This window comes from Eubalaena glacialis, chromosome 15, assembly GCF_028564815.1.
Source record: "Eubalaena glacialis isolate mEubGla1 chromosome 15, mEubGla1.1.hap2.+ XY, whole genome shotgun sequence".
NCBI classification, from domain to species: Eukaryota; Metazoa; Chordata; class Mammalia; order Artiodactyla; family Balaenidae; genus Eubalaena; species Eubalaena glacialis.
Genome location: NC_083730.1, coordinates 93,529,000 through 93,551,767, shown reverse-complemented (window position 1 = coordinate 93,551,767; position 22,768 = coordinate 93,529,000). Strand labels below are relative to the sequence as shown.

The following is a 22,768-nucleotide window of genomic DNA, read 5'->3' as shown; positions in this document are numbered from 1 at the left end:
AGCCCCCAAAAGGGTGTGGCCGGCCGGCCTGTCTGGGCCCTTGACCCGGTGGCTTCGGCCAAGTCCCCCCAGGCCTTCCCAGACCCCGTCAGCCTGAGGGTGCCCCGCCCCCACTGGCGCACGTTTAAATCCTCTTCGCCTGCTGCCCTGCACCAGCGGGAGAAGGGCATGAGTGGGCAGGGCCGGCGCCCCCCAAATGAGATGGACCAGAGCAGCGGCAGCCACTCTGCTCTCCGGAGGCCGCCCCCTTAAGGTCTCCACTACCTGAGGCACCGACAGCCCCTCTGGGCCTGGGGGTGGTGCTGACCGTGCAAGCAGCCCACCCCAGTGCCTTATCGCATGCCATCAGCAGGTGCAGTGAATGAGCTCAGCCTGCAAGCTGTCATTAGCTCCCAGGGGTGTGGTCGCTGGGCCACTGGGAGGGGGAGGGGGCTACTCCATGGCAGGTCGGCCTCGAGCACCTGCCTCAGCTGCACCGTGTGTGCCAGCCCTCACCGGAGCCCTCCTCTGATACAGCAGGGCGCCCGTCCCACCAAGGCTGGTGTCGCAAAGGAACGTGGTAGAGGCGTCACTCTGAGAAAATGCATTTGCTCCTGTGGGGCAGGACTGCCCTCGGTCCTAGACTGGGGGTGGAGGGAAAAGCAGCAAGTCCAGTTAAGGCTGCAGGCGCCCCTGCCCTGCCCGGGAGGCCCAGCCAGGCCAGTTCCGGTTTGCTTCAAGGCCCCAGGCTGGAGCACCGGACCCCAGAGCCAGGAGGTGGCGCCCCAGACACTGGGAAAGTGAAAGGGGAGCAGAGGAGGGAGGGAAGGGGAGGGGAGGGGGGCGAGGAGCAGCGACGAGGAGTGTCTTCCCTGGCCCTGCCGACCCCTGGGATGCCGCCCGGGCAAAGGCGGGAGGCAGGTGGGAAGGCCACTGTCCCCTGTCCGTCCGGTCCTCACAGCCACACTGCCCAAATTAAAGTTTTCTCAGGGAAGCTGAGGGATCCAAGTCCCCACAGGAGTCGTGGGCAGGGACCTGGCAGGCTTCCACCGCACGGCAAGGGCCGGGACACCGGGCCAGGCACGGCCAGGCCCACTGGAGAAGGCTCTCAACAAACACCCACAGGCACCCTTAGCTCCCAGGACCTCTGGGGCCGTGGCTCAGGTTCCAGCCCCCTTCCCAGCACAGGCACAAAGCCACCCCTGCTGGGACTTGGCGCAGGTCGAGGTCCCTCGGTTCTTTCCCTTCCAGGACAAGGGGTCCGGAGCCGGCCAGCTGACCCAAGGCGGGTGGGCAGCCCTAGCACAACCACCAGATCTGTGCTAATAACTTCCCGAGGATTATCCACTGGGACTTGACCCAGGCAGCGCCGGCACCCTCCAATCCTGGCACTGAGCCGGTGTGGGTGTGAAAGGAAAGGGTCACTTCAGGCCAAAGTCCAGGTTGGAAGTCCCCGGGCTGCAAGTTCAGGGTCCCCGTGGAAGGGGCCCGCTCCGTACGGAGAGTGTCAGGGTCAGCACTCTTTCCCCGGAGATACGCAATCCCGGCCGCGGGCGGAGGTCAAGGCGCGCTTTGTTTGCGAGGACCCGACCTGCGGGGCAGCCTCGGCCCAGACACGCGGCACAGACTCCGCCGGCCGCGCCCCGCCCCAGACAAAGAGCTCCAACTCCGGGCAGGTGAGCGCGGCGGGCGCCGGGAACCCGGGCGGCCGAGCCCGCGCCAGGGCGCAGACAAAGGCGCGCGTCCCCCAGCGCCCTGCCCCGCCTCCGCCGCGGGCCCCCCAGCGCCCTGGCCGAGGCCCAATTCTCTCTGCGGGTCTGCCGCCACGTGCGCCCCAGGGTCGCAGGCGGAGGTACGTGGGGTGTCCGCGCGCCCGGCTCCCGTGAGAGACGGAGTGAGCAGAGCGCCGGGGGCCTCTCCCGCTCCCCGTTCCTCTAGAGGGGGCGGCTGCTCTCTCAACCCCGGCCTCCAAAGTCCCGAGTTCCTCCCCGGAGCCACCAGCGCTCACTCACCGCGCGAGCGCCCCGGGTCCGGCGCGCTCTGCAGGCGACCGCCGCTAGTCCTCGTACCGGAGCCGGAGTCGAAGCTGGGCGGCATGGACGCGGGCCCCCGCCAGCCTCGGCCCGTCGAGGTGGCCCCTCTCCCGTGGCGCCCTGCCTAGCCGGAACCCAGGCCGGGGGCGCGCGGGGCACGCATGTCCGCAGCGCCGACTCGGCGCGCTCCGGGCGGCTCTCGGTGCGCACTGGGCTCCCGGACGCCGTCGGGCGCGGCGCGTGTCCCACAGGCGGCGGGGACGGCGGCGGCGGGCGCACTGCTGGCTGGCGCGCAGGCGGCGGCCAGGGAGCGCGGCGGGGCGGGGCGGGGGCGGGGCGCGGGCAGGCCCGATTAATCCAGCCCCGAGGCGCGGATCTGCCCGCACGGGGCCGCGGACTTGGGTTCAAGCGTTCGCCGTCCCATCCCCGTCACCAGGTCAGGGCGCGCGATGCCAGCTGTACCGAACGCTGTATGGGCCAGCTCCTCCGACGCTCACAGCAACGAATATGCATGGCTCCTACGCCCAGTTTACAGAGGGGGGAACTGAGTCACGGAGCGGCGAGGTCGAGGAGCTGGGACTTGAAGGAAGGACAACAGAACCCCCACATCTGTCCGATGTAAGCTCCGCCCTCAGTTTCACCATCTGCGAAATGGGGATGCAAAGTGGGAGAAAGGGTCCAAGTAGTTACTGTAATTGCGAATTGCGCAGTACACGCCAACCCTGACCACTACTCCGGAGCCACCTGGCCGCTCCGTGGGCCCAAACCGACTTCAGATCCAGGGGGAACAACCGCCCCTTGAGAAGGCCGAGTATATGCCCCACACCGATCCAGGCCCACGGGGTGGCACCTAACATTCCAGAGCGCGCAGGTGCAACACCAGGACACCAGCGGCACAACTCCCAATCATGAAACTTGCTGTAAAAAAATCCACGGAGGGTAAGGGGGCCGAGGGGCTCCTGGAAGGAGTTTGAGAGCCCACCTCTAAGCTGCTGTGGGGCTAGGGGCACCAGGAGGTCAGCTCTCCTGAGGCATCCAGGGACCCACAGCTTAGAGCCCAGGTTTAGGGCCTGCATACGCCTGCCCTAAGCTGGGCGATCAAAGGCGGGTCCATTCAGCGGGGAAGCGCACAGCCATTCAAACAGGACCCTGGGACACAGCTCCAGAACCGTGGGCACGGGGCCAGCGCTCCCTTTTCAAAAGGCGGCAAAACACAGGCAGACACATGCACTTACACAGCCCCCAGTTAATCTCCAACCGTAAAGAAGAAATAGCCAACGGTGCCAGCCTCTAGGTGGGGCTTTTAAGTCCTTTTGTTCTGTTTGAATTATTTACCAGTTACATGTATTCCCCTTACCCCGCCCCCATAAACGTCATACCACGAAACCGTTTCCTGCCATAAAAACAGCACGTATGTGGCACCGTGCTGAATGGCTTTTAACCATGAAATCACTGGGCCCTCACGCCTATCCTTTGAGGACACACTATTGTCATCTCCATTTTGTTGATGAGGAAACTGAGACAGAGAAGTGAGGTGACATGCTGGAGGCCACGGAGCTGGTATGTGGCAGGGCTGGGATTGGAAACCTGGCAGTCTGACCCTGGGGTCCGTGGGCTTAGCCAAGACGTGCTCTTCCTCTAGGAGAGCAGCAGAGACAGGTCCTGGGACGTGGATTCTGGCGGGAGAGCCCTGACTCCCAGGCTGGGGGTGGCTTTACCTCAGGGGTGGGTGTCTGCGGGCCCACGTGCCCCTGTGCCCACTGCACTGTGCCCCAGCAGGGCGTGAGCTCTTGCACTTGGCCCAGCTCCAAGGCCTCTGGCAGCAAAGGGGAAAGGTGTTCATGCAGTGGGGTGTCCTGATCTACCCCTCTGGGGTCAGCAGCAAAAGTGCCCTAAGCCCAGAAGTCTGTGAACCTTACACAGCAAAGTGGAATTAAGGTTGGTCAGTTGACCTGGAGATGGAGAGACGATGCCATGGGCACAGCTTAATCTCAGGGTCCTTACTAGTGGGAGGAGAGACGGGAAGACGCTGCCCTCTGGCTGTGAAGATGGAGGAAGGGGCCGGGAACCCAGGCATGTGGGCGACTCTACAAGCTCAGAAAGGCCGGGAAGGGATTCTCCCTGGAGCTGCAGAGGGGCCGGCCCAGCCCACAGCTTGACTCCCACGGGGACACTCCTGTGGGACTTCTGGCCTCCAGACTGAGAGATAATAGTGTAGTACTCAGCCGCCGAGTTGGTGACAACTTGTCACCGCAGCCACACTCAACTTACACTCACAGCCAGGACCCTGATCAGGGGATGGAATGCAGAAGAACAAGCCGCCCCATTGGCAGGCCTGAGTCAAGCTCACAGCCTAGTGGGAGAGAAGGGCCACACACAGGGAGACAGGTAATACGAGTACAGATGGGGTGGACAGACAGTAAAGGGCAATGTGAAAAGCAGTGACGGGCACTGATCTGAATGGCAGCTGGGGGAGCCTTCCCATGAGGGGCGTCTGAGCTGAGACCTGAAAGATGAGAAGGACCAGGCTAAGCTGAGGGGAGCTCTAGGGAAGAGTCTTCTGGGGTGGCCACAGCCAGTGCAAAGGCCCTGAGGCAGGAACAACCTGGCAGGGCCAGCCAAGGAGGTGGGGTGGGGCACAGGGCCTTGAGGGCCATGAGGGAGCTTGGGCATTTGTGTTGAGCAACAGGAAGAGATGTGTGTGAGATCTGAGGAGGAGAGGGATGATGAGGTCTTTAAAAAGACCCCTCTGTAGGATCCGCCACAGGGCTGGGTGGGGCGCAAGGAGCTGGGCTAGGAGCTGCAGCGACAAGCAGGCGTGGGGATGAAAGGGGGTAGGTGGTGGGGCCCCTCCAGAGGTGGGGACAGGGACCGTCCCGTTGGAGATGTCAGCTGGCAGCTGGTTACGGAGCTTGGAGCTCTGGGGGTCAGTGACCCTGGTGCACCAGGTCAGGCAACCTCCCCCAGTCGAGCTGCTGAATCCTCGGGGCCCCAAAGGTACGTTCCATCATCATGTCTCCTCCAGATGAGCAGCCGGGCTGCACCCAGTCTCTCCCAGCTACCTGGAGACCCCACCCCTGGGAGTAAAAGGTTCCTGGAGCCAGTGGCAGTGGGGAGAGCGGGTGGCAATTGAGGGCTGGGCCAGCGCCGGGAACCAGCGGGAGCAGCTAGGAGCTTCTCCAGCCCCAGCCCGGCCTTGTCACCCAGGTCCGGAACAAGCCCCTGAGTCTGACCATCAGGTCATGGTCAAGGTCTCAATGTGCCCCCCGGCTCCTCTCCCACCACAGCCTGACCCTGGAGGAGCCTGTCTTCCTGTAATGACATGGCTTCACTTCAAACATCATTCTCAAGACCACCTTGGGCACTCATGGTCCTTGAAAAGGCCACAGTCCTTGCCATGCCACCTCTGAGCCATGGCCCTGCCCTCTGGTTTGGGAGTAAAATCAGACTTTGGGCAGGACTGGCTTTAATTCTGTTTAGAGAGGAAAGTGGCTGTGATATGAAAGATTTAATGAGGTTGGAAATCTAGAAGGAAATGGAGCAGGCCTAGATTACTGGGAGGAATGAAGGCCGCCGTCAGAGAGCGCAGGGACGTCCCAGGCCAAACAGAGGTAATCTACTCAGGGCCTGCACGTGGTGGGCAGGGGCCGACAACCCATCTTAGAACCACATCTGTCGTCGTTACGCAGAGCAAGGGGGAGGTACCGTCACAGGGGCCATGGAGGGGGCTCCACCCACAGCCGGGGGGCACTGGGAGTGCCCACCCCGCTGCCAATCAGCCACGTCAATCGCTGGGCTCCCCTCGGCTGGGCTAAGGCGCTGACAGCTGGCCTGCTCCCTCATGGCTGCCTCTCTGGGAGGCAAGTGGATGCAGGGGCTGCAGACGAAGGCCCGTGGGCCGTGTGACAAGGACACGTGCCGAGACAGGGCCCCATGCGTGTGAGAAGGCCAGTGTGGCTGGGGGAGTCACTGGGGGGATGGGGGACAGGCTTCCTGGGCTGGGCTCCCCAGCCTCGGTTCATCCTTGCCGAGCTGCGACTGTGGCCTCACACAGAGCGACCCCGTGGCTGTGGACCGGAGCGCAGACCCTCTCGGCCAGGCTGGCGGGCTCAACGGAGGGGAGGGCATGGGGTGCGGCGCGGAGTCCAGAGGGTCCTCGCTAGCTGGGCATGTCCATCATTGGTGTCCAGTGTTGGGAAAGAAGCAAAGGCCAGAAAAATCTACAAATGCTCACTAATGGGCCGACCAAGGGTGAACTCAGACCCTGCTCAACGCTGGCTCACCCTCCTTACTGACCAGAAAACGCAAATTCAGTGCAAAACAGCAGAGGGGTAACTGCAGATTGTGCCAAAGATGTGAGAGTTCGTGCAACTGAGAAGACGCTCTGGAAAGCCTTGGAGGAGGCTGATGGGCTCCTGATGGGCTTGGGAGAACAGCCGCATAGATGCTGAGTGAGGCTGAGCGGGGCTTCTAGGGCGCAGGAGGCCCCGGGCCCTCCGCAGTCCTCAGCGCTGCGGCCATGACAACCCTCTGTGGTTTGTGCTGTCCGTGAGGTGGCTGTGAGCAGGAGGACAGGGCAGCCTGCTGCAGCGGCTGAGTGTGGCCCCCAAAGACACGCACACCCAGAACCTCAGGATGTGACCGTACTTGCAATTAGGGTCTTTGCAGCTGTGATTCAGGATCTCGGGGTGAGTGCACCCTGGATTGGGGGCCCAAGTCCTATGACTGCATCCTTCTGCACGGAGGAGGCACAGACACGGGGGAGGGGGAGGGAGGCCACGTGACCACGGAGGCGGAGATGGGAGCGATTCCACGAGCTAGGGAAGCCTGAAGCCATCAGAGGCAGGAAGCCTCCTCCAGGGGAGCGCGGCCCTGCCCACACCTTGATGCCAGGCTCCCGGTCTCTGGGACATAGGAGAATAACTTCCTGTGGTTTAAGCTGCCCAGTGTGTGGTACTGGGGTCCACTGAGTGTGCGGTGGGCACCCTGACCAGCCCATCCCTGAGGGGAGTGGGTTCTCTGCCGGTGTCTAAAGCAGAAGCCATGAGCTCCAGGTATCAGGAGGGGCGCGTGGGCATTGAGCGCACCCGTGTATGTGCACACGTGAGTGCCCGCTGAATGCACGTGTGTGCGACACTCTGTGGGCGAACACGCGCATGTGTGTGGGTGTGAAGGCATGCGTGTGCGAGCGTGGGAGCACGCGTGCGTGCGACGCAGGGCAGGGACGTGCGGCGGCTCCCTGTCCCCAGCCGCGTCTGCGTCTGCACGAAGGCCACGGAGGCCTGGCTTTCTTCAGCCAGAACAACGGCAAAGCCCTTTCTCTCGGGGCGGCGCCTCTGGGCCTGCTGGGGACCCGGGGGCACAGCGCTGTTGTGGCGCCAATCCAGCTCTCCGCTGTGGCAGGGCCGGGGCGTGCAGGGACGGGGTGGGGTGTCTCGGCCGCCCTCTAACCCCTGCCCCAGCCACCTGACTGGTCCTCAAGCTCTGACCATTTCGGAAAGCATCTGCTTGTTTTGCGTGCTTGGCCTCTGCCTGTGCCCTGACCGATCCCATGGTTCCCACCTGCCCCCAGGTGAGGACCACCCACCTCGCAAGCCTGCACCAGGCCCCTGGCGCCCCCGCCCAGTGAGGCCCCCTCCGAGGCTAGCAGGGCAGGTGTGGTCTGAAGGCGCTACGACCCCTCCGGGCACAGAGGGGTATGGACACCCCAGGGCCAGAGGACAACCTCCCTGTAAGCGCCCAGGCAGCCTGGTGCATCCCTGGGGGAGCCCGGGGAGACCTGGAGGTGGATGTGGGAGCTGCCCGGGGTCCTGCTCAGCTAGTTCTGGAAAGACCGGGGCAGGGGAGGGGGGAGGGGCAGATGACCCCCACCGTGGAGGTCTTCCTGCCTTCTCTTCCAGCCTCCCGGCTTCTCCTCAGCCTCAGCGTTCCCATTCAGCTGGAAGGTGCAGGTTCAGGTCCCGCCTGGCACTTAGGTCTGTGTGACCCCAGCAGGAAGTTAAACTCTCCGCACCCAGCTTTCCGCTGAGCACAGCGGGCACTCCCACCCTCGCTGCTGTGCTGGGCCTCACGCTACATGGCGCTCGTGGACGAGGCCCCTGGCGTCAGTGCCCACCCCCCATTCTCTGTCCCTGGCGGCCATCAACTCTGTCTCACCTATGCTGGGACACCCCTCAGGTTCCTCAGACCCAACACCTCCCAGACTGAGACCCTCCCCTACCTCTATCCCGTGGCGTCCTGGGGCCCCCCACGCACCCAGGGCCGTCCCAGGTGAGCAGGGGGCTCCTGAAGGCATCAGCGGGCTCTAGCATCCCAGCCCACAGGCCCTAATGGGCCTGGATGGACCCAACGTGATCACAAGGGTCCTCACAAGAGGGAGGCAGGAGAGTCAGAGAAGAAGACGTGACCTCAGAAGCAGAGGTCAGAGTGACGACGGGAGGAGGCTACGAGCCCAGGAACACGGCAGCCTCCAGAAGCCGGCCAGGCAAGGAACCACGTTCTCCCTGGAGCCTCCGGAAGGGACCACCCCTGCTGACACCTTGGTTTTGGCTTAGGGAGACCCATTTTGGACTTCTGACCTCCTGAACTATAAACTTGAGCTATTTTAGGCCACCCAGTCTGTGGTAATTTGTTACAGCAGCTGTAGGACACAAGTGCCTCTCCCACCCCTGCATCCACAGCCCAGGCCTCTGCCCTCGCCTGCTGGGACCCTTGTAGTAGCCTGACGGCGCCTGACTCCCCTAAGGCCTCCGGTCCTAGCAGATGCTCACTCTGTCCCTTGGGTTCCTCGCTGAGGGTGGGGCTGCAGGACAGATGCCACTTCAGAGGGTTATCTGGGGCTGAATGAGCTGACGCGTGCAGGGGCCAGGAGGCGTGGGCTACATTTCAGTCATCACATCGTGGTCCTTGCTGGGACCTATGTGCCGCCCCAGTGCCTGCCTGGGACCCTCAGTGAGCAAACTGCCAAAGGCCCTTCCTCTTCCTCGGGCAGACCCGTGGGAAGACACACTCTGGGTGGAGCAGCCCTAGGTCACGGTGCACAGCCCTGAGCCCTCGTGAGGACACCCCGGTGAGGTTGCCTGTGCAGGGCCCCCTGCACCGGGGAGCACCAGCTCCCTGCACCTCTGTCCCCCCAGCACCCGGCCTTGGAGGGGGGGCCTGCGGCTGGGAGAGAGGAGGACGGGTGAGCCTCCTACAGACTCCAGGAAGGTGTTCTCAGGAGTGGGGCTGGGCCGGCACACAGAGGAAACCTCTGTGAGCAGGGACACTCCGAGGGCAAGCAGGGGCGTCCCGCGGGAAGTGGGGGCGGCGGCGGTGGCGTGGGAGGCAAGTGCCAGCGGGCCCGGGATGCAGAGGGGAGCTGCCCCGAGACGGGCGGCAGGGACGCACGCCGGGCGCTGCTCTGAGCTGCTGTCGGGCTGCCGTGCCCTTTCCTTGCTGCCACAGGGACCTAAGGGGTGGGCCCGGCGAGCCTCGTGCCAGAGGTGAGAAGGCGGGGACTCAGAGGAGGCCCCCGTCAGGCGTCAGGCGGAGGAGCCTGGACCGGGCTCTGTGCTCACTGCAGGCTGAGGGCCCCGAGGAGCGAGGCTGACCCGGGGCCTGAGGCGGCGGACGCCTGCCCGGCCATCTCAGCAGCCAGCGCCGACCCCCCGAACCCCGGCCTCCACCCCGGGCCGCAGGCACCACCACGACCCCCCGTTCGCAACGCTCAGCAAAGAGGAAACCGAGGCTCGGGGCGGGAGGGCTGGCCCTCAGAGGACCCCCGGCCCTCCAGCCAGCCGCCTGACAGCCCCACCCCTACCCCTGCCCGTTCCTGCAGCCCAGTGCGGGGAGCACGTCCTGGCGGGGTGGCGGGGGCGAGCCTGGCAGGCAGGCCAGACAGACATCCCTCAAGAGAGGGCTGGGTGCTGGCCGGGCCGCTCAGGCAGACGGCAGCCGGCCCGGACCAGCAGGCTGCCTGACGAGCCCCACACAATTTTTCACCCCATATTTTTCCAATAAAAAAGCAGTTAGACACCAACCGCAGCCATCTGGCCACCCGGCTCCGGAGCCTCCTGGCAGCTCAGGCCGCCTTCCCCGCCAGCACTGAGCACCCAGGGCAGGGCCGGGGTGGGGCGTGGGGAAGCATGTAGGGGTTCTGTGGCGAGGGGAGCGTCTCAGGGGGGTGGGGGGCCTGCATCCCGGGCATGGGCTGCCCCTGGGGCAGGGCCTGGTCCCGCAGAAGGGGAGGCGGCGGAGAGGTTTTCCATCTGTCTGTCTGTCTGTCTGTCTGTCTGCGTGTCAGCCTCCGGGGCTGGGCTGGTTGGAGAGGCCTCGCTGGTTTCCAACTGTCTGTCCGTGTCTGGGAGGCACACTGTCCTCAGCGTGTCTGTACCTCGAGCCAAGAGGCAGAGCCCGAGGCCGGCGGGCAAGGGGCGGGTGGGCCGGCAGGAGCCCGGGGCCGGGGAGGCAAGCGGGGCAGGAGGGGCAGCAGTGGGCCCTGGAGGTGCAGGCGCGTCTGACCTCAGACGCTGGCAGGCGCGGGAGGAGCAAACTGGCCAGGAGAGACGGAGCGCTGGTCTTCCCGCCACCCTGCCCAGGAGGAGGCCTCCTTGGGGCTGCCTGCCTGGCACGCCATCCCCAGCGCCCGGCACGGGTGTGGAGTCAGCGCCAACAGACCCAGGGCACGGGGCTCCGCCCTCACTCTCCCGCCCCACCTGCACACCCAGCTGCGTCTCCTTCGCCGACCCGAGCAGCCCGGGTGCCTTCTGACCGCTGCTTCAGTCTGCTGTGCACCGAGGAGTGTGACAAGTCAAGCTTGTCCCAGCTTCGTTCAGCCTGTTCGCGGCCAGGCTCCAGGGGAGGCCAGGGCACTGCTGTCAGTGGACGGTGTTCTCCCTGCCACCTGTGCTCTCACAGCCTCGGAAAGGCAGGGCTCTGCCCCGGAGCGCCGCAGAGGACGGACGCCTCTCTCTGCTCTCCCCGCCCTATGGGGTGGGGAAGGCGGGGGATGGTAACTTTGGCCGAGGCCCCAGGCAAGTGTCCACCCTGGCCCTCTGACCTGTGCCTGCTTTTGGATGGGCCCAGAGGAAGTTACTCATTGCCCAGAAACCCAGCTCGGGTAAAGGACAGAAGGAACTCCAAAGGTCTCTCCATACCCACCACCCCAACTCAGACCCAAACAGCCTCGAGTAACCGGGTGTCCCTGCCATGGAGGAAACAGAGAGGTCTGGACCGCAGGTGATACCCTTGGTGCATAATTAGTGTCCCTGGGGAGCACTGCCAGGGTGAGGCTGTGTGTCAGGGACCTCCCAGGATGGTGGCCCCCCACCGCACTTGGATCAAAAGCTGAATTTCTTGCCATGACTTTTTACAATGTGGCCTCTCTGAGCTCATCCACTCCCTCCCTCCTGCTTCGGCCCCACTGGACATTTTACATCAACATCGTCCCTGCCTCACCACGCAGGAGGTGATCAGTCAGGTTGTAAGATCAATGATGTGGGAAAGGGGAATGCAGATAAGATGGCTGGTGCTACAGCTGCTTCTGTGGATTAAGAGGTGACTATGAGGAAGGAAGCCATATGCCAAGAATGGCCAAGCAGAAAGACAGAGGAGACTGATGACCACAGACAGGCCATGCCAGCCGGGAGTGTCCACATCCAGGCCTTTAGGTGAGAAATGCAAACTCCTTCTTTAGTCCAGTTCCATTACAGCTTCCTCCCTGACATGGGGCCATGTGGTAGACAGTTGGTGTCTGCACCTTGAAAGCCAAGACAGAGGTAGGGACTTTATCATGTAGGCAACAGAGGTCTCTGCATCTTTCTGGTAAGGGCAGAGATGTGAGCTGGTGAGCAAGGAAACTGTGCCACGCCCAGAGGAGAGCTGGTGAGGGCAGGGTGAGGGCAGCTGCAGCCTCCAGACCTACAGCCAGGCAGCCACGCAGGGCCTGGCGAGTCACAATAGCCCAGCCAGTGCTGACCACACACATCCCCGTCCCGGCGGCAGAAATACCAAGATTTGTCCATGCTGGTTGGTGAATAGCCCTGGGGCCCTAGAGGGGGCCCCTATCCCAGGGGGCTGCTCTAGGAAGCCCCAAGACCTCCCCACCACCAGGCAGCTCTTGGGCTCCGTCCAGGCCCCCTTCTCCGAGCGGCACCATGGTCAGCTGCATGGAATCTTGGCCCTGGCCTCTGGCCTGCCTCTCAAGCTGTCTGGAACACACCCTAGTGTCCCAGAAGCCCCATGTGCTCATGGAGAAGGCAAACTTGGGTGACCGGGGAGGAATCCTGTACCTTTCCCTGGCTCATCAGCCAAGAGGCTTTCTGCAGCATGGCCCGGCTCTGCCCACTTCAGGGGGCCCACCGCCCCACAAACAAATGGCAGGCTCAGTCACCCTGTGCTAGCTCACTCAGAGCTCACCATAGCCCAGGAGAGGCACCCCATCACTCACGGAGCAGGTGGCGACAGTGGGAGGCTTCTCTCTCCCTCCCCCTGCCTGGGCCCCACCAAGGCCTGCCCGTGCCGGAGCCAGGGGCGGTCACACGCCCGTATCGCCTGTGCAGCCCACTGGGGGCCCACCGCCATGGCCACGCCGGGGCCCAGTCACCATGGGGAAGACTGGGTTCTGCCCCTCCTCCTGAGGACCCCCGGCCGCCGAGGCCCGGTGAAGTGCCACGGGGTCAGCCCCAGCGCAGAACCCAGTCTCTCCCAGCAGAGGCCTCTGGAACTCAGACCCTGGCCTTCCCAAAGACCCTCAGAGTGGGGGTCTTCCCGCACGCTGCACAGGGAATCGCCAGAAGGAACTGCTGGTTCCAGACCCCACCCCAGACTCGACCAGAGCGAGCTCCCGGGCCACCCCTGGCGACCGCACCTGCTGTGCCGTCAGTCCTTGGCCAGGCTGAGCTCGGGGCCACCGCCAGTGCGCGGGTGGGCGTGAATGCAGAGGAGGCCAAAGCCACGGCCTCCGGCTAGCCCTCGGTCACAGCCTGCCGGCCTCGGTGCCCGGGGTTGACGGCCCTGGGCAGAAGTTCTCGGCGTGCCTGGTTGGAGCTGCCATGTGGGGCTGTGCCCTGGCTCGGCCCCTTCCGGCGCCTGGTCTCCACTCCAGGGTCCTCGCTCCGGCAGGAGGGGTGGACCGAGGGGTGGAGGGAGAAACATGCCAGGACCAGCGCTGACCAAGGGGCCCCTGGACAGAGCAGTCAGCAGCCTCAGGGTCTCAGAAGCCTCTCCCCACACCCCCCTCAGAGCAGCCCGTGGCCTCAGAGAGCGTTTCCTGCAGCTTTTCAATTAAAGGAGGTGCTGAAGGTGATGGCCCAGCGCAGCACTTTCCCAGGTGCTGCGATCTAATACATTAAAGACATCAGGAGTGGGGCTTCCCTGGTGGCGCAGTGGTTAAGAATCTGCCTGCCAATGCAGGGGACATGGGTTCGAGCCCTGGCCCGGGAAGATCCCACATGCCGCGGAGCAACTAAGCCCGCGAGCCACAACTACTGAGGCCTGCGCTCTAGAGCCCACGAGCCACAAGTACTGAGCCCGCGAGCCACAACTACTGAAGCCTGTGCACCTAGAGCCCGTGCTCCACAACAAGAGAAGCCACCACAATGAGAAGCCCACGCACAGCAACGAAAAATAGCCCCCACTCGCCGCAACTAGAGAAAGCCCGTGCACAACAACGAAGACCCAACGCAGCCAAAAATAAATACATAAATTTATATTAAAAAAAGACATCAGGAGCGACAGCTCCTGCGGAAACGCGGCACCTGTCCCAGTGCCCTCCGGCGGCCCGACACCTTGTCCACTCACAGGACAGCTGAGGGGGGAGCACTCGGGACCACAGACACTTCCTAGCTGCCCTGCCCTCTGGCCACCTTCCCAGGACGGTCTCGACCACAGGAACGACTCCACACAGGGCTTCTGGGCCAACTCACCTCGGACGGCACATCCTCAACCTCACCCGTCCACACCTGCCCCTCCTCCATTCACCACGCGACTCCTGTCCCCCTCCCGGCCCTTGGGATAAATGCTCGCCCAGCCCAGACCAGTACCCTACCTCATGAGGCTGGTCATCCGGACCCCAGGCATCCTCTGCAGGCCTGCCCTGACCCTGAGCACCCTGCTAGCCGGCCTTTGGGTTCTTTCCACACTTGCTCACGTGCTTATAGGCGGCTCTGTGCTTGAGTGTGAAGCCTGTACGAGGGGGGCTGGCCGTCTGTCCGTCCACAGCTCCTGCCCACGCAGGCCAGGACACACCAGAGAGGCAGCAACCGAGGCTCTCACACCGCACAGACCTCCCGACGGGACCACGTTCCAGTTCACAGAAACGTGCCTAGACACCAGTCGGTATTCAGCTGCCCTTCCATCCGCCTCACACGAAGAGCCCTCATGCACACTGGCCCCACTGCCTGGATGCTTGTCCTCCTTGGTGCCCAGTGCCACCCCCGGGGGGGGGCCCACCCCGAGGACAAGGGGCTCCATCACGTCGGCGCGGCCACCTCCTGCCCGTCTCACCACCTAAGACTCTTCAGGTGGGCTGCTAGCTCATTCCCCAAGGACGGTGCACCCAGCCTGCCTGGCTTCCAGCTGTGTGACCTTGGGCAGGTTCCTTACCCTCTCTGTGCCTTGTCTCCACTTCTACATCAGGAAGCAACAGTCCCTGCCCCACAGGGCTTTGGGACTGCGAGTGTCAGGCGCCTGCGCCCGCTGGGCCTCACGCCTGTTGCTGCTGCTTCTGGTCGCTGCCCCCGAGAGGCAGTCCCGAGCGGCGCCCCCAGCTGTATCCCTGCCCACACAGAGCTCAGCACACAGTAGGTGCTCTGCAAATACCTGCTGAGCCAAGAGCTCTTCCCCTTCCCCCAGGACACACAGGGCCCGGCAGATGGCCAGGACCAAGGACTCCCGAACCCCAAGGGCCAAGGCAGGAGCTGCGGAAAGGAACGCAGAAGGATGACGGCACCGCCGGAAGGCCCCTCGGCTGTCCCTGTGCTAACTCTCTCACTGCATAAATCCCGAGTTAGTAGAAACTTCATTGCTCCTGAAAAGCGGGGGGTAGGAGGGAATTGCGAGGGGCCAGGTGCTGTTGCTATTAGCGGAAGTCTCTGTTTTGGGGTGATGTTTACGGCCCCCAGCATGGAAACGCAACAGAGTGTGGCCCCCGCTCTGCCCATGGCTCTCCCATCCCAGGGAACCCTGGACTCAGACAGCTGCTGACAGGCCAGGAGCTGAGGCCCGGTCCTGCAGCCCCAAGGGGCCCGGGCAGCGTCCCAGGTCCCAGCGTGGACGTCTACCGCATCTGGCCCTCAGCCAGGTCGGGGAGGCGACAGCCACCCGCACACCCCACAGGAGAACCACGACCTTTCTGCCTGGTGTCCAGGGCCCAGCCTGCCGGGGTCCAGGTCAGCAGGAGGGGCGGGGGAGGGGGTGGAAGGCTTACCTTGTCATCCCCATCGCTCTCGCTGTCGCACTGCAGTGGGGGGAAGAGAGAGAGAGAGGTGAGTCAGCGCCCCACAGGCGGGTCGGGGGCTAGGGGGTGAGAAGGTGAGGGTGTGGGAGGGGCCTGGGCTGGGGGGCAGGGCCAGAGGAGGCGGCTCTGGCCGCCCCACGCCCCGACTTGGGGCCTCAGGTCTGGGATGGGGGTGTCCCCAGCCAGCAGGACCAGGGGCCCAGGCGCCAGGAGCTGGGAGGGATCTGGGGGCCTAGGCAAGCCCTGGGTGGGAGCTCCATCGAGGACCTGGGCATGGGGCTGGTCGTAGGGGTAGGCGAGGCAGAGGTGAGACAGAGGAGCGCACGTGACCAGGCAGATACAGACCAGCACCGGCACGCCCAAGCAGGCCTGAGCTACCCGGTAACCCCAGGACACACGTGGAGCAGCCCCCCGCCCCCCTCAGGCTCCCTCCCAGGTGCTGAGCTCTCCAGGCAGTGGGGGGGCCGCGGTGAGATGTGAGGGGCCCTTGGCTGGTTACGAGGCCGACGGACCAGGGCTCAGGGGAGGGACTCTGGGCACCGCCTGGGCAGGGAGACAGAGAGGCCCAGCCTCGGGTGGCCTGAAGGGGCCGCAGGGAGGGCGGGGGGCAGTGAGGGCTGGGACCCGTGGAGGACAAGCAGTCAGGACAGCCTGTGCTGCAGGTGCTGCCTGCCGGGGTGGGGGCCGCCCGCTCCCCCCGCCCGCCCTGCAGACGCCCCAGCGGAAACCGCTCCACGCGTTAGCGCAGCTGGTGAAGGGAAGATTGTGCAAACCGTGCAAACAAATCCTCGCTTTCCATTTGCAGTGAGCAGAGCTTTAAAAAGAAAGCCTGCTCTAGAAACCACAGCAATTTTCCCCCTAAAAGAATATAAACCATAAAGAATCTCTTCCCAGCAACTGTAATTGTGACACGTTTATGTCAAGTGAATTATATTGCTGAAAATAAGTCTCCCCGGGACGCACAGGAGGGTGACGGGCCCCAGGCAGACACGTGGAGGGGCTCCACAGACACGTGCTGTTTCTGTGGGGTCCTCCACCAGACCCATTCTGCGATCGGGCACACGCCCTCCGCGCCCCAGGGCCGGGCTGGGTTCAATGACAGAGTTCACGGAGTTGTGGCGACCTGCCTTGTGCTTTATCAGCCACTCACCGCAGGCGGAGAGTGTCCCTGGGGACAGGGGGGATGGGCATTTGGGGGGATCTTCCTGAGGCTGACAGCAACCCCGTGGACCCTCTGCCCCCCAACCTCGCACTGCACCCTGCAGGGCCTGGCCCAAGACCTCCAGGGCGGGTGTCCCTTCACAAATGGCGGAAGGACCACGGGCCCAGTCTCCTGGCCGTACAGCCACGGTGAGAGGCCAGGTCCACCCCTCATGGCTGGCTGGCTCTAGCAGGGTGGCTGAAACCCAGAGGCAGAGCAGGAAGGCGAGGAGGAGAGGTGGGAGATGAGGCTGGAAAGGTGAGTGGCCAGAACATGCAAAGCTTCACTGCACAGCGAGCTTGGACTGAGCTTTGTCGTGCGGCCACATGACCGGCACTTCCGGACGTTCTCTGTGCCAGGAGGGAGGGGTGGGGGGAACCGGGGGGTTGTGGCCTGTGGGAGTGCGGCCTGGAGGGGGGCTGTGGGGGACAGGAACCCCTCTGATGCTGCAGAATTAGCCGAGCTGCCAGACACCCCCAATCAGGCCTCTTTATGCCTAACAAGCCCTTGAGGTGGAAACTGCAATCCCATCAAACCATCAGGGGGCCGGGCCTCGGGCGCAGCACACTGTCCCTTGGGCAGCCTGGAAGCACCCCTAGGCCTGGCCCTGCTCCACCCCAGGCCCGGTTTCATCCCTTCCGCGCTTTCGGACGGTGCCACTGGTGACAGCTAAACGATCTGACATCGAGGAGGGGGTGAGGGTGCTTTCCAGCGAGTCCACGGAGCCTATCATTAACCAAACAACTCACCGTTTTCAGCCAGCACAGGCTGCGCTGCAAATGAATTCACGTTACTGAGTCCTACTGAATTAATGTTTAACTGCAATAGAGTCGGAATTGAATGAGGCAATTAATCAGGACAAAAAGGGAAAAAGAGCCACATCTGTCTCGTGGGAGCTGCCTGAGTGAGGCGACCTTCACGGGGTTGGGCTGGGCTGGGCGGTCTTGGAGAGCGTCATCCTGGTATGGGTGGGGGTCCAGGCGGGGAGTCGACAGAGCAGGGGACAGACCCTAGGCCCCAAGGGATGTGCTGGGTATGGTGGGAGCCCAAGACATGGGCTCTGGAGCAGACGCCTGCTCTGACGCTGTGCTGCCACCTACGCTGTGCAGCCCTGGGCAAGTGCCATGACCTCTCTGTGCCTCAGTTATGCTTCTGTAAAACGGAGCCAACAGCCCACCTACAGGATTGCTGTACAGCTTATATGAGTGAATACATGCAAAGCACTAGGACAGCACTGGGTGTGTACTCATCATGATTACCGTGTGGTTGTATTTTCACCACCACCGCCACTACCACTACCACCACCACCATCATCACCGTCACCATAACCACCACCAACACCATCACCATCATCACCACTATCACCACCACCACTGTCACCACCATCATTACCATCATCACCATCACCACCATCACCACCACCACCACCATCACCGTCATCACCACCACCATCATCACCATCACCGTCATCACCACCACCGTCATCACCATCACCATAACCACCACCATCATCACTCAGTATTAATTATTACTGTCTTCCAACTAGGCCGAGACGGAGGGGTTCCCCTTTGGAATGGCTGAAGGCCCAAACCTGAGAGTTTCAGGGAGGTGTCTCCCAGCCCTGGAAGTGCCGGCTCTTGCCCCTGACCCTGATGGCTGGTGGCCAGAAAGGGAGCACTCCTTGGCTCAGATGAGAGCCCAGCATCAACTCTATCCTTCCCTGCCTGCCCCCAGCTCCAATCCCACTCAGGAGGTAGCACACCCCTCTACTTGCCTACCAGTTCCTCCCAGCCTGGTCGAGCCAGCAAACAATGAACCAGCAGGCCCACTCATCCAGGACCAGCCCCTCTGCCCATCCTTCAGCCAGCCCAGAGGCTTACAGTCCTGAGTGCACCTCAGCTCACCCGAGGGGCCTCAGACCCCGTCAGCCTGAAGCCTGGGCCAGGTGACTCTAATGAGGGGCTGGGGAGAGGCGCCCCGCTGGGAGCTCAAGACCACCCACTGTAGGTCAGAGGCAGATGTGAGCTCAGGGTCCCGCATCCCAAAGCCCCAAAGCTCAGCTCTTCCACGTCCCAGGCCACCGTGTCACTCACGCAAATAGATGTGACGTGAGGATGCCCAAGGGTAGCTGCGTGTCGCCCACGTTCACGGACGTGACATGACGAGGGACCCATCCATGGGTGGACATGGCCTTGAGACACAGCGTGAGAAGCCATAAGCTGGATGAGGCTTTGTTTGGCCTAACTGGCCTAATTTTTTAAAAAAATTCTCTGCCAACATTTAAAAATCTGGAGATTTCTCATGAGATCCTGCGTCTTACTGAGAATGGGGAGCCACATGCCCACGTGACAGCCCTGCCCAGTGCCAGGCAGGGCTCCGCTGGGCCCCCTCCCCGCCTCTCCTGACGTCCAGGGCCCGAGTGCTGGCCCTTGTCGCATGCTGGGGACATAGCCCCATGGTGGGTCCCGGAGCCCGGGGCTCCGTCCTGCCTTCACTCTCGGTAACGGCGGCTGCTCGTTTCACCTCTCTGGGCCTCAGTTCCTCGTCTGCCGAGACGGGGGGCCTCCGTGCTGCGGTGGCTTGGGGTTACATTAGTCAGTGTGGGTGGAGTGCTCAGAGCAGCAGCTGGTTGGCAATCTGGGCTGCATACGTGTGAGCCGCTGTCGTTGTCATCTCCACCTTCCTCAATGTCACCCCCCTCATCATCGTCACCTTCAGCATCACCGTCACCTTCACCATCACCACTGTCACCTTCGCCGTCACCGTGATCTGCCCCAGCCCCTTCTCCCCTATCACCCGACCAGCCCTTGGAGGCACCTGAGTCATCCACGGGCCTGGGCACAGACACTGTCGCCCGACAGTCCTGCTTCCCCGGGGGCACCTGCACAGCAGGTCTGGAGAGCTTGGCCTCCGTCACCGAGACCCTTCCAGAAACCTGGGCAGCTACTTGCTTGGGGCGAGGGCTGCTCATCGGCCTCCACAAATCGACACCGTTGTTCAGCAGCCGCAGAGACGGGCCTTGTTCTTCGCTCAGAGCGAACGCTAATTACCGCTGCGTCACAGCAGCGCTGAGCAAGGCTGCCGCTCCCACTCCTCAAACAAAGGCATGAAAGATTCATGGGCAGGGCGCCCTGCTGCTGAGCCCGTGCCCCCAGCAGGCGTTCCAGGACCCAGGGCTGGGCCAAGTCACCCTTGGGGGCGGGGGTGTCCCTCCTGATTGCTGCGGAGTCTCCACTGTGCGACGGTGACACAGGTCGAGGGGCTGCCGGGGGGCTGCTGGAAGGAGGGTGTGAAACCGCCCCGGCCCTTCTTCTCACTCAGGCGGCCCCACCTCCATCCAGGGGTCCAGCAGGCTCAGGGCCAGCGTGGCCTGGCGCCTGGAGGCGGGAGTGGGCCGGGCCCCTGCCCGGCAGCAGGGCCTGAGCTGCACAAGGGCCCGCGGAGGCCCTGACCGCAGAGCTGCTGGGGGCCAAGGAGGGCCGGCCCCTCCCCCCGGTCTGGGCCGGGCTCCCAGTGGGCACCGTCACCTGCAAAGGCCTGAGCAGCTGCGAACCGAAAGAGCAGGCGGGATCCGCGGGCTGTGTGTGAGCGGAAGGTGACAGGACGTTCTGTTCAGGCTACCTGGGCGTGGCGGCGAGGAAGGCCTGAGCTGCTGGGCAGCCGCTGCTGACCCCCGCCCTGGGTCGTAGCCATGCGGCCGGAGGTGTGCCAGGGGACGCCCGGGGAAGCCCAGGTGGCACCAGTCCTCGGTGTGGGCAGCGCTCGCTGGGCGTGTTCTCGTGGCTCATGTGTGCCTCGTGCACGCCTGAGCGCCAAGACATGGGAGTCGTGCTCCGAGGCATCTCACACATGAGCACCTGGGCACCCTGTCCGGGGGCGCTCTACCCTAGCGTGTCCTGCCAGATGTCCCACGAGCGTGCGGCACCTGAACAGTCAGGCGACCTGCCATGGGGCCACGTGGGCCCAGGAGCGGCGGCTGTGTGGACAGTCCGTGTCTGCGCTCGGGGCTCCCGCCCTTGGCCCGCACATCAGCTCCAGCTCATTAAACACTCTGCTTTTGGAGCCGCTTTGGAAGAACTGGGGGAGAAGAGAGGGGCGTCGCTGTCTGGGGGGCAGAGGGACCCCAGCCCGGGCGGAAATGTCACCTTCGTTTCTGCTGCAAACGCTCTATGGGGATGTAGAACACATGCCAATTAAGCGATTCGGCTAAAATACAGAGCCAAATGAGCTGTGAACCCCAGCTGGGCAGGGAGCAGCCTGGGAAGAGGCAGCGCTGTCTGGTTACGCTCTGCAGTGGGAAGGCCACTTCTCATCCTTGTATGCGCGCCTCCAGCATGTAAATGAGCACCGCGGCTGAGGGTTTCAGCCAGGCACCCCCTCCCCGTCAGAAGTAGACCCTGGGGGCCCTCGGGGGCGGGAGTGCCACGAGGGCAGTGCTGGGGCCTCCGCTGTCTCATCTGCGGAATGGGGTGCCCGTGGGCTTGTCGGGTGACCGGGTCTGAAGTGCTGGGAGTTGGGCACACGGCTGGAGAAGGCTGGCACCACCATCCTTTCAAGGGTGGCTGCAGCCACCAGTGCTCACCGTGGCACAAGCCCACTTCACAGATGAGAAAGCAGAGGCTCAAAGGGTAAAGGGATTTATTTGCGGCCACACGGCCACTGAGCAGGGGCCGTGAGCTGGGTCCAGGCCCCAAATGGCCCTGTGCCACTGTCCACCTGCCCTAGAACCCCAGGCAAGCCCTGGGACCGTAGGGCTGGCAGGAGTGGGGGCAGAAGAGAGGCAGAGGCCCAGAAAACCACAGGGCACGGGGCTGATGCTGTGTTTGCTCACTGGGCTTGCTTCCACACACTTCACTAGTCCCCACCACAGATCTACCTGCTTATGGACAGGGAAACTGAGGCAGAGCGGTTGGGAGTCCTCCCAGGGCATGGCTGGAGGGTGGGTGAGCAGGCTCCGGAACCCACAGTCCTAACCTGCCCATGTGGTCAGGGTCCCACGCCAGCGACTCCCTCGTGGTGGCCAAGACTGCACTGAGGTCCCCGTACTGCCCCTCAAAGAGCCCCTGGCCCCCTCGGCCCAGGAAGTCACAGTCGGCCCTGATTAATTAGGCATGATACCTGGATGGTGGATCCTGAAAATCCCATTCTTGTTTACTCAGCTAAGTCACTTTTTGTGAGTGTTTAGGCTTTAAAGCAAAACAAAGCACTAATTACTCAATTAACGAGCAATTAAGTTACTGCATCCTAATAGCCGGGCGCGGACTGCCTCTGTGGGGAGGGGACCACCGAGCAGGGATGCGCTGTGGGGACGCCACCCGTCACGGGGTGGGCGCAGCGGGGACAGAGGGGCCCGAGTCACCTGGGCCAGGTGCTCAGCCCACACGGCCCACCTGCCTGCCCCAGGCCGCTCCGGGCCAGGAGGGCTGAGCCCCGCAGCCCGTTCCCCGCCGGCGGTGGCAGTGGGTGGAGCTCTGGGGGCCACAGCGGCCGCCAAGCCTGGCTGAGAAGAGACGGCCCTGCAGCCGGGCCGCGGGTTTCGCGGGGCCTGAGAGACGGGGGGGGGGGGGGGGGGGCGGGGGCCCCTCCTGCACTTTCAGACGCGGGTGAGAGCTGCCTCTGAGGGAAGCCACCGGGGACACGGTGCGGGGCTTGCTGGCAGCCCGGCGTCATCCCAGGCCCCAAGCCTGAGCTGTCGCTGTGGACGCCGCGGCTTACGAGCGGCCAGTGCATGGTCTGTCTTCAGTGGGGAGAGTCTGGGGTGGAGCCGGTGCCCAGTGAGAGGGGAGGCCGGCACAGCAAAAGCCACCCCTCCCAACCCGCCAACCTCAAGAGGACCTGGAACAGAATTCCAGGCCTTCCCACGTCTGGCCTGTGCGACTGGCCTGCTGCCCCGCCCCCCATAACCCTGCCAGGCTGGCCTTCCCCGCCCTTCCCTGAGCTGAGCTTGGGCGAAGCCCTCCACAGCCGCCTATGCAGTCCTGACCTCGCCCTGCAGCCATCTTCAGTTAGTTGCTAATTTGTTTATCATCAGCCTCCTTCCAGTGAAACCCAAGTTCCCTGAGAACAAAGATCTCATTCTGGGACTTCCCTGGCGGTCCAGTGGTTAAGACACCGTGC

The 22,768-nt window shown here is 63.6% G+C and overlaps 1 protein-coding gene across 8 annotated transcripts in view; it reads right to left on the bottom strand.

Annotated features, from left to right (window-relative positions):
• FBRSL1 (fibrosin like 1) overlaps positions 1-22,768 on the bottom strand; it is an 88,352-nt gene that overhangs the window by 17,623 nt on the left and 47,961 nt on the right. For 6 of the 8 annotated variants that reach the window (XM_061168938.1, XM_061168944.1, XM_061168939.1 and 3 more), the window contains exon 5: positions 15,421-15,450. The exons of the other annotated variants lie outside the window; for them this stretch is intronic. In XM_061168938.1, the coding sequence (XP_061024921.1) occupies positions 15,421-15,450 (30 nt within the window). The remainder of the gene's footprint in view (positions 1-15,420; positions 15,451-22,768) is intronic. 8 annotated transcript variants of the gene reach the window in all.